The sequence below is a fragment of the Elephantulus edwardii genome, unplaced genomic scaffold (assembly GCF_000299155.1).
Source record: "Elephantulus edwardii isolate Elephantulus edwardi_28Jun2011 unplaced genomic scaffold, EleEdw1.0 scaffold00415, whole genome shotgun sequence".
Taxonomy (NCBI): domain Eukaryota; kingdom Metazoa; phylum Chordata; class Mammalia; order Macroscelidea; family Macroscelididae; genus Elephantulus; species Elephantulus edwardii.
In genome coordinates, this window is record NW_006400165.1 from 849,326 (window position 1) to 860,893 (window position 11,568).

The following is an 11,568-nucleotide window of genomic DNA, read 5'->3' on the forward strand; positions in this document are numbered from 1 at the left end:
AGTAACAGAAGATGTCCAAAATACAGGGAAAACTGGCATTCTCAAGGACACCAATTCTAAATATGACAAGGCATCTAAAGAGGGGACTGTCAAGCACTTGGTCATTATATACTAGAATTGTAGTCTTTGAGTAAACTATCTTACATTTAAAAAATTAAATAACTGCCTAAGAGAGGCATTTAAATTGTAGATAACATTTAACTCTAAGAATAAAACAAGAAGACACGAATAAACGACCAGTGCTACTAAACACAAATGCCTATTTGACTTTTATGCTGATGCATTTCTCTACTCCTTCAGGTCAATCCTGCAAGAGAATAAATTGTAAGAGTGAACAAATATCTAAGTGATGGCAAACACTTAAACATGGACTACTGTGGTTAGGACTAACGACGGCATGAAGTTTAAATAACGAGATGTTGAATTATACGATCAAAGAATACAATTCCCTAGAAGACAAAGTAATCTAAAACACCTGCCAATTACTGCCAAGGAAAGTTAGTAGAACTTGAACGTAAACTTTTGGTGTATACTGAATTAACGTTAAGAAACGGCTCTCAAAAAAAAAAAAAAAAAGAAAGAAAGAAAAAAGAAACAGCTCTCAGATTGCACATATGATATGAACTAAAATATTACTCAGTTCCAAGTGGCAAAAAACAGAACATTGTATTTTCTTCACATTTTATCATGCATTTTTTCCAGTTTAACCTAGGTTACGAAAGAAAACCATATTTGAGCGGTTTGTCTGCAGAGAGTACCAAACAGCTAGGAAAAACAGACTAAGGACAGAATCTCGAACATTATACAACCATACCCTTCCGTGACCTGCTTTCTTCTTTTGTCTCCTTCAATAAACTAAAGTCCTTCTATCATGATTGAACTGACGCAGCCTCATTTCCTAGAAAAGAATGTGAAAGAAGAATCCTAAGGAATTATAAGAAGAATGGCTAAGGAAATATACTACACAGAATTGCTCAGTGGCACTGATTCATTCCAGCGTCTACAAATTCAGTAACTTGTCACAGGAAATTGCAAATTTTTAAAAAGCTAATGACTTGTTGTTTTTCATGAGTTACAGGAAGTGTGCCAGTGTAAAGTGAAGCTTCACTTTGCTTCTGTATCAACCTTCATATATCCAGAGGAGTACCACACAAAACCAACCAGAAAACCAAATGCACAAAACCAACCAGAAAACCAAATGCCCTCAAGCACCTTTGGCTGTAGGGTGATACAACTCTTCCCGGAGTCGTGTGAGACCCATTTAACTTGATGAAGGTCTCATCTGCAAGGGAGAGGCTCACAGAGTTAAGACAAAGAAAGCACTGCGTGAGGACGATCGACACTGACGCTAGTCAAAGGGACCTCCTTAAGATTTATTCCACATATTCTTTTGATTTTATTATCATCATCACTGTTCCCAGAAAACATGTGCACTTCTTAAAAACTGAGTGTCACCAAAGGTGGTACTCTCTTCAATCCTGTTTGCCTTCGCGCCACTGCCGTGAGCCTTCATTCCACGCCACGTAGAGGAAGAGAGCCAGGACCACGTGGACGGCCACCACAGCCACAATGGCGGCGTAAAAGTAGCTGTCCCGGTTGGACATGCCCAAGGCACCTACGAAAGAAAAGGTTGCCATCTTACTCCAAATCTTACCAAAATACAAAGTCCAAAGCCTTCCATCAGCTATGCATTGACCTGGCCAGGAGCTTGGGTAGCGGTAGTGTGTGCCATCCAGTCGGAACCGACTCATAGCTGACCCTCCAGAGGGTTTTCAAAGACAGTAAATGGGAGATGACTGCCTAGCTTTCTCCTGGGGAGCAGCTGGTGGATTTGAACCATGTGCTTTTGGGTTGACAGCTCATTGCCTTACCACTAGGCTAATGGTTTGCAATTTGGCTGCTAACCTGGAAGGCAGGGGGTCTGGACTCATGCAGTCAACAGAGACCTGACGATGCGTTTCCTTAAAGCTTGTGGAGCCGTCCTACTCAGTCCCGCAGACTAGCAGCAGCTAACAGCAGGCAGCATGCAGTGAAAAGGCAGGGCTTGTGAGTGATGCTTCAGCCAGTACCTACTCAAAGATGCAACTTCTACATAACAACAGCAGCAGTTTGAAAGAAAAGTCTAATCATGGCTTTGACATCGAAATATTCTCCCGCTTCCAGTGTGCCACCAGAGGAACCTGTTATTGTTATTAGCCGCTGTTTGCTCATAGTGGCCCCACTTATAACAGGACAAAACTGAGGCCCAGTCCCGCGCCAGTTCTATGACCCACAGGCTGACCTCTGGAAGGAGGGCACCACACCTTTCCTTATAGTCTGACTTGGCCTGGAAGCTGTCCACGAGCCTCCACTAACAGGTGCATGGAGGCTGGGTACACAGTATGCCGACCAGGTCTCCCACGTGGAGAGAGGACAAAAGTTCTACACACTGTCCCCACCGAAAGAGCACCTCCCATGCCAGCACACCCCTGCTCTCAAGGGGATCCCTAAAGAAAGGATTTGCAAGCATTTCCACAGAAAACTATAAACAAATAAGATACTCAGCTGAAAGAACTGTGATGAAAAAGTACATTTCCCAAGACACTGTGGGCCACATTTCTAAGGAAACAAAAGCAACTCAAAGAACCAAAACTGACTAGGTAGTCTGTAGACAAAAATATAACGGCACCAGATTGTAAGTATCCAGAGCGAAAAATGTCTAATGTTAGGGGTCTGGAATTACCTTCAAACACATAGGACTTGGTCGTGAAATATAACCCAATGGGAACCGTGATCATCAAGGCCGTGAAGAACAGGAGTGTCTTCAAGGTGGATGCTAATGTACTTTCACTCCTAGAAAAAAATGAGATATACAAAGTCAGTACCTGCAGAGACATCCCTAAGCGTTCCTGTGTGGTCCTACTCCACACGGTGACAGACAACAAGTGGCATGAGCAGATCCTGACCACCCCGTTGGGATTTCACCATTACTGCCACCTCCAAGAAACTGTCACTAAGATCCAGTGAGCGAATGAGTAAGAGAGAAGCTTCTACTCTCCAAAGTGGTACATAAAGGGACCAACTACAGTCACAAAACCTCCAGCCCCAGGGGAGACAGGGAGAACACACAGAAAACTAGAAGTGAACAAAGCAATACAAGCAAGCTGGTGAATGCAGGGCCAACAAAGTGTAAGGACCTGCAAAGAAAGAGAATAATCCAGGCACAGCAGCAGAACAGCAAACTGGCTCTTGTTGCTGTGTGCCATCAAACGGGAATGGACCCGCAGCTGATCCTTTAGCACGTTTTCAGATGCCGTAAATCGCAGGGGAGAAGATGATGCATCTTTCTCCTGCCAAGCAGCAGGTGGATTCAAATCACATATCTTTTGGTTGGCAGCAGATTGTTGTTGTTTTTATGTGTTGTCAAGTCGCCTGCGACTCATAGCGACACTATGTACAACAGACCCATACTCTGCTCTATCCTGTGCCAATCTCAGTGTCACCTACCCCACTGCTCCAGTCACTGCATCAATCCATCTCATCCAGGGTCTTCCTCTCCTGCACTGTCCCTCCACCGTTCTAAGCATGATGGCCCTTTCCAAGGACTGGTCCCTCCTTGCAACATGTCCAGTGTATGTCAGACAAAGCTTCAGAATCCTTGCCTCCAAGGACCAACCTGGTCTCACCCTTTCTAGGATGAACCTGTTAGTTTTCTTAGCAGTCCATGGTATATTCAATACTCTTCTCCAGCACCACAGCTCAAAGGCATCAATTCTCTTTCTAGCATCCCTAGTCACTGTCCAGCTCTCTGATACATAGCAAAAAATTCCAAAGCCTGTATCAGGAGCACCTGAGTCTCCAGACAGACATCGTTGCTCTTCAGTACTTTAGAGAGATCTCTGACAGCAGAATTTCTCAATGCAGTTAGTCTTTTAATTTCCTGGCTGCTGAAAATAAAGCCCCTTTTACTAATTTTCAAAATTTTCATTATGTTGGTTTTATTGACTCCTCAACAAGCAACTATCCCTACATTACTGAAGACAAAGCTGTCAGAAACAGACACTAACCTCAGACATAGAGCTGCCTGCCTCATAAATTCTAAAAGCAGCAAGCCCTAGATTTTAAGTTCCTTTCTAAAAAAGCCAGCAGGGTGTACTTTAACACACTTCTGTCTCCACATAGACAACACTTGAACTTAATGTAAATTTTACAAAAATGAGAATTAAACTTTTTTAAAACTGTATACAATTTTCATAAGCACATATTCTCAGTTTTTTAAAATGTTACCAAATTCAATTCCATTTCACTTTTCCCCCTGCCCAACAGATTAAATGTTACTGTTGCTATGTGTTGTTGTGTCGCCTGTGACCCATAGTGACCCTATGTACAGCAGCTCAGAACCCTTCCCTGTCTTAACCCAACCTCACTGATTCTGACACAACTCCTCCATTCCTCCAGTCACCATATCGATCCATCTCATCCTGGGTCTCCCTGTTCATCCTTCAGAGCATGATGTCCTTCTCCCGGCCACGTGCCCAAAGTCAGTGAGGCAGAGCTTCAAAATCCTAGCCTCCAAGGAGAGACTTGGTTTCACCCTCTCTAAGACAGACCTATTTGTTTTCATGGTGGTCTACGGTATGTTCAAGACTCTTCTCCAGCACCACAACGCAAAGACATCGATTCTTCTTCTGTCATCCTTGGTAAAACTGATCTCATAGAAACTTCAAGTCAGTTCTCTGCAAATGGGATGCCAAGTCAAACCCAAATGTATGAATGCACAAAGAGCTAGAGTTTAATAAGAAAGTATCCCAAGTCTAAAGCTTTGGTACGCTATTTATATTTTATTGCTTCCATAAGTTTTAAACCAAAACAATCATTTTTTATAATCAGTATTTCTGAAATCAACAAATAAAAGCTACCAGAAAAAAAACTGAATTTCCATTTTCAAATAGTCCACTTTATTCATTATCACCATCATGCAACTCCTATTGTTACGTGCCATCGAGTTTAGTACAAAAAAGTACGCAAGGTTCTAGGAGAGACTGCAAAATTCAAACGTCGATGTGCAAAGAATAAGGATCTTGGTGCATGCTCTCAAGCATCTGACTAAAGTGACTCTTCATAACTGAGTAATGACAGTGGAGTTAATAAAACCAGGATTCGAATACAAAATAAACAGACTTAATATGCATGAATTCTAACTATCTCTGACTCAATGATTTCAGTGGAGCTTCCAGACTAAGATGGATTAAGTAGGACTGGACATCCACTTTGGAAATAACAGGCCTTCAAAAACCCTCTAACAGTTTGCCTGATTCAAGCCACAGTCTTCTGGACAATGAATAAGGATGACAGAAGAACTGACGCCTTTGAACTGTGGCGTTGGAGAAGCCAAAAGAACAAACAGGTCTGGGAAGAAGTGCAAGCGGGGGCTCCTTAGAAGTAATAATGGGGCAATTTCATCTCACACACTCTGGGTATGTAGTCAAGAGGGGATAGTCCTTGGAGAAAGACTTCCTGCAGAGAAAGATGAAGGGTCAGGGACAGGAAGGAAGAACCCCAAACAAAGAGAATGACTGACCCTGGACTTTTGAGTGTACAGAGGCAGTGAGGACAGGGCTATAAGGCAAGAGTCACATCTACTGTCCACAGGGTCGCTATGAGTCCTGGTCGACTTGAAGGCATCTAACAAGCAACAACGAGAGAGCACTCTCTCTCCCAGGGAGTGCTGCCCATTACTCTGCTCCCACAGCAACACCAGACCAGCATTATAAAATCTTGGTATCCAGCAAACTGGGAGGTTCCTGGCAGCCCAGAAAGGGAAGTGTCCCATCTTTCGTCAGTGATCTCCAAGCATCCTGACATGGGGAAAAGTTTTAATCCATCAGTAAAGAAGAAAAAAACTTAGTAATATCTCCACATCCACAATATGATATGCGAGATACAAAGTTCTACTTCATGTGCTCTGGTGGCCTAGTGGTTAAAAAGCTGCACTGCAATCCCAAAAGCACGCAGTTCTAATCCACCACCATGGCAAAAGGATGGGCATTTTCCTCCCGTGCCATTTATTGCCTCTGAATATACTGCTGATGGTCACCTATGGGTTGGTTCCAACATCATGATAAGATCGTTCATCCAAAACAGTTCTGTTTCAACTAAAAGGAGGCAGAGCATTCCACAGGAATCACATCTTTGTCCTTGGTATTTAGACCTGCGTTTTCCTCTGAGAATGTGTTGCTCTCCAAAGGTCTGCCGCAGCCCTTCCTCCTGTGCTAATGTTTCAGGAGGTTTCAGGAGCTAATGGTGGAGACTGGACCACAGGCAGGACCCCATGGAGCAAAGCCACACACACGGCGCACAGACGGGCTGCCAGCTGCCATCTTTGCGCAGACACACCTTTTCCTACTCGAATCTGGCGCAACGCAACGCATACGCAGCCCCTGGTAATGACAGCAATTACTAAACATTCTGTGCCCCCATATTCCATACAGGAAAGAGGTGGACCTGGGAATGGGATCAGCAATGAGCCCAGACTGTGCCACAACCTTGGCCCTCGCCAGTGTTGAGCTGTCCTCCAGGACCACCAAGGTACCACCGTCTACCTTGATCCTCCTTGCCACCTTCCCAGGCTCTCCCATTCACCCCCACACTTCCATTACACACACGCTCGGCCACCTGTAGGCACTTGCTGCTGGCACTCATCTCTTCCCTCCCTGCCAGCCTTCCCCATCCCAGAAATAGGCTTTCTTCCCTCTCAGCCCCACCCACCCTCTTCTCTCTGCACTCCCCCCACCTCTACAGCTTGGCCTGGCACAAAAGGCAGCATCCAGCAGGGCAGCAGGCCAGGGAAACACTGCCCACATAGTCCAAGCTCAGGGGAACAAGCAGCCGCACACAACTGCTAGAACCCCCTGCATCCATCAGCCACTAGAAAGCTGGGGAGAAAGCTAGTGAAGCACAAGATGTGCAGTACTGGGAGATTCAGTCCGAGATACTCTGTTCTGATAGGGATGTCTGAATTTTATTATAACCTTGCTGTCCTTACGTGCCATCAAGCTGGCATGCATAGCTGATCTTCCAGCACGTTTTCCGGGGCAATAAATCACAGGGGCGAAGACTGATCATCTTTCTCCCTAGAGCAGCTAGTGGCTTCGAACTGCAAACTTTTGGAATTACAGTGCAACTTCTTACCATTAAGCCCCTTTTATGACATTAAGGGCTGGATATTATGTGAGGCATACAAGCATAAATAACTAAGTCTGTTGCCATCCAGATTGTAGCCCATAACAGCCAGGCAAAACCCAGTATGACCACTTCTTTGATGGACCACCCAACAAAGTGCATGCCCTTTTGCTTCATAAGCTTAAGGGAAAACTGAACATCCCATGGACTGCCACAAGAACAAACAGGTCTGTCTTGGAGGAAGTATGAAGTCATTTCTACTGAAGATCTATTACCTCTTGACTTTTTGCATAATGGTTTATTCTTATTATTGAAAAGATATTATAGCATGTAATTTATTTTTAAGTAAACAGAAAGCCAATCCTACTTTTAAAAGACCACATTTTTCTTTTCTGTATGTTCTATATTTCTACCTCCTCTCCCCACACACACACTGAGGATATAATATCAATTTGTATCCTATCTTCTTTCAATTGCTGCTCACCTATGTCTAAGTTTCAAAGCAGCTGACCATTTTTGTGGGTTGTGACTGTTGTGTGCTGTCAAGTCAATCCTAACCCTATGAGACAGAACAGAATTGTTCGATAGGGTTTCCCAGGTGGTGATATTTACAGATGGAGCGCTGGTGGAGCAGCGGACAAGCACCTGGCTACTAACAAAAATACTGGCCAATTCAAACCCACAGGATGGGCCAAAGAGAAAGATGTGGGCAGCTGCTTGCATAAAGATGACACTAGGAAATTTTAAGGAGCACACAGTGATAAGTGTTTATGGGAGCAGGTCTCTAGATCTGTTCTCTCTTTGGTCCACTAGTAGGTCTGAACCACTGACCTTCCCGTTAGCACCCACTCATGGTGCCAGCAGGCATCCTTCATTTCTCTGGGTTATAACCTTGCAAATATGGGATCACATATAAAGGCCAACCTGATTGTACAAAGTTTTGAAACCTAGGAAATGTCCTGTAGCTTTTGTAGAACTTCTCATTCCTTTGCAGTTCTAACCCACTGCTGTCAGTGGTTCTGCAGCCACAAGGCAGGCTGGGCAGGACTGGTGATTTAGTCCAGAACAGAGCAAACGATGCCATGCAACTTATTTCATCTGTGTATGTGATTCAGTGTTACTGAGATTTGTTATGAGGACAGGTAAAGGCCAGAATCAAGGCTGGTCTCACCCAAAGGTCAGAATGCAGATTGAGGCTTCTGGTGCCAAACAATGCCACAAAGAGTTCTGCTTCACTTCAATTGATGCAGCAAACACTGCGCAGAGAACGTACACCTTGTTCCCTTTTTGGCAAGTAAGGAATGTGAAAGGAACACTTTCTTCCACTGCAAAGTCAATCTGGAAACACTATTACTCTGCACGATAAAGAAATTGGTTGGTACAGTCACACTTAAGCAGTGAGAGGAATATGAGAGGAATACTTAGATTGGCATTGTGAGATGTGAAAGGGTGCCAGGACTCCAAACCACTGGCTTTGAATCGAGGTCCCTAACCAAACGCCAGCTTCACCACTTACAAACGTGTGGCTTAACTCTCTCTGTGATCTTGGGCAAGCTACTTATCCTGAGTCTCAATGTCATCACCTTCAAAACGGGGAAATGAAGCAGTTTCTTGACTCAGAGGATGTCTTAAAGCCTGGCATCCGGGAAGCGTCCTAGCCATGAGGACTAGCCCCCTCCCCACTCCCTGGTCTGTCGGCTCCCCCATCAGACTCCTGTGAGCCCCTAGCCTACGAGGTCCCAGGGGTATCCAACTCCACCAGAGGGCCCGACTCCCTCCCGTCTGTGCGTTCTTCGACAGCCAGCAGGCAGCTCTCGCGGGCGGGAAAGACCCCGCAGGGGAGCCGAAGGGGAAGCAGGCCGAGTTCCAGTCCTGCGGGGCTCTCCTGGGAGGGGACACACACGTGAAAGCCGGCCCAGCCGGCTCTCCTTCGGGCCCCCGGCCGCTCCCCCGGGGCCCCAGCCGCGCCGGATACCTGAATTCGGGCTGCTGCAGGGCGTTCAGCGCCGCTTTGTCCGAGCGCTCCATGGCAACGCCACGCCAAACAGCAGGCAGAGCGGCGCACAGAGAGTCTCGCTCGGGACACTTGAACGACAGGCCGGCTGGCCGGAAGTGGCTGCGGGGCTAGCGCGCAGGCGCGGCGCGGCGAGTGACGCAGGGCGCGCGGCGCTCACGTGACTTACCGGCTGGGGCGGCGCGGCGCGCGGATCTCCCTGCGCTCGAGGAACTGGCCGGGCGAGCGACCCAGCCACACCACGTTGAGTCGCGCCTTGCCGCGCAGCATGGTCCCCAAGGGCGGCCGGCCTTGTCCCCGGCGCCGGCCCCCACCGTCCTGGCCGCTTTCTGAGCTGTCGCTGGAAGGTGACCAGAACCGAGGCGTGTGGAAGGACAGCCAAACGGACGATCCAGGTGCTAGGCAACTAGGCAGTTATGACTAGAGCGACAACACACACACACACACACACACACACACACACACACAAGAAATGCACGTTATTCCCCCAGTCTTTGAGCCAAGGCTCTCTAATCATTAATAACCCAGCATGGTAGTCCAGCCACGGGAAGCGGGGAGGAGTTAGAGAAACTCACCCTCGTTCTTAAAACTCCAGCTCAGCCACTCAAAAAGCCCTTGCGGAGAGTGACTGTTCAGCCTGATGGCGGTGACTCCAAATTCGACACAAAGTTACAAACATTTTGCAGCTGCTCAGAAAGCCACCAATGACACAACAGGAACTCAAATAGTAAGGACAGATGGGCCTGCCGGGCTTGGCAACCAGAGAGATGTCTAAACAAAAAGGGTGTGGAAGCCTCCGGTCAGGCTTGACAAAATTAGGTTGCCCCTGGCTGCAGAAGCCATCCTTACATGGTCAACGCCTGGACAGGGCAGCTGACTACATCGCTGGTTTCTGGGCTACAAGGACACAAAGCCCACGTTTGAAATCGTAAGGAAATCAGCAGCTTAAAACAGTAGGAAGGGCGCGGATTGGGCAGCAAAGAAGCCTGGATGTTAGTCCAAACTTCAGTACCAGAGGCGATGGATGAGAACTCCCTGATGTTACAGCCAGGGCAGAACTAGATCTAATCTTGTTCTGAGGTCAGCAAATTGTGGTGAGCAGGCCCTGCACAAAACGCCTGCTAGCCAGTTTCTGTAGAGCGCCTAAGCTAAGAATGGCTTTTAGGTTTTTAAATGGTTGTAGATAGCAGGGACCATATGGTCTACAAAGCTTAAAATATTTACTATCAGGCCCTTTACAGGGAAAGTCCATTGATCCCTCCTCTAGCCAATCCCCTCTCACCGAGGGCCTGGAAGCCCTAGAAATCCATTCCTGTATGGAGATTCTGAGAACGATTTTTAGTACTTTTAAAAACCGAATCACTTGAAAGTATTTGCTGGCAATAGAGTAACAAGAGCTATACTATCACCTTTTTTGGAGGGGGGCACTAATTATATCACACTGATGAAATAAGCTTGTTTATCTCATGAGAAAATGCAAATTATCATTGAACTAAAATAAAATAATCGGTATGCAGAACAGATCGTTCAAGAGGCTGGACTTTATGAGGAGGAATGTGGCATCAGGATTGGAGGAAGACTCAACAACCTGTGTTATGCAGATGACACAGCCTTATTTACTGAAACTGAGGAGGGCCTGAAGCCTTTGTTGCAGAGGGTCAAGGACTATAGTCCTCAATATGGATTGAAACTCAACATCAAGAAAACAAAGATTCTCACCGCTGGGCCAATTGGCAGCACCATCCATTATGGATGAAGAGATTGAGGTTGTTAGCAGGTTCAGCTTGTTTGGTTGCACAATCAACACTCTTGGCACCAGCAGTGAGAAAATCAAAAGATTAATTGCACTGGGAAAATCTGCTGTCAGGGACCTCACAGTACTGAAGAGCAATGATATCAGTCTAGAGACTAAGGTGTGCCTAATCCAGGCCATGGTCTTCGCAATTACTTGCTATGCATCAGAAAGCTGGACAATGACTAAGGAGGACAGAAAAAGAATTGATGCCTTTGAGTTGTGGTGCTGGAGAAGAGTCTTGAACATACCATGGACTGCCAAGAGAACTAACAGACATGTCCAGGAGAGGGTGAAACCATGCTGCTCCTTGCAAGGATCCTCCAGGCAAGGATTTTGAGACTCCATCTCACATACTTTGGGCATGCAGCCAGGAGAGATCAGTTTTTGGAGAAGGATATCACTCTTGAAAGAGTCGAGGGACAGTGCAGGAGAGGAAGACCCCAGATGATTGACACAATAAATGACATAGTTGAGCCTCTACATCTTGTGGTTCCTAACCTTTGTACTATAATAGACAAAGTGCTAGTCAATAAGCCTTTTCTTTTAAGAACTACCTTCCCTCTGTAACTTGATTTGTGCCACTGTTAGAACCTCTACT

The 11,568-nt window shown here is 46.1% G+C and overlaps 2 protein-coding genes across 2 annotated transcripts in view; both read right to left on the reverse strand.

Annotated features, from left to right (window-relative positions):
• Positions 1-1,472: 1,472 nt before the first annotated feature.
• Positions 1,473-9,189, reverse strand: VMA21 (VMA21 vacuolar H+-ATPase homolog (S. cerevisiae)). Its single transcript, XM_006902451.1, has 3 exons — positions 9,137-9,189; positions 2,723-2,832; positions 1,473-1,615 (listed from the first exon to the last, which is right to left on the reverse strand). The coding sequence occupies exons 1-3, from the start codon at positions 9,187-9,189 to the stop codon at positions 1,473-1,475; spliced, it is 306 nt and encodes a 101-aa protein (XP_006902513.1).
• Positions 9,190-9,340: 151 nt separating this feature from the next.
• GPR50 (G protein-coupled receptor 50) overlaps positions 9,341-11,568 on the reverse strand; it is a 158,961-nt gene continuing 156,733 nt past the window's right edge. Inside the window, exon 4 of the mRNA XM_006902455.1 lies at positions 9,341-9,515. Within this exon, the coding sequence (XP_006902517.1) occupies positions 9,341-9,515 (175 nt within the window). The remainder of the gene's footprint in view (positions 9,516-11,568) is intronic.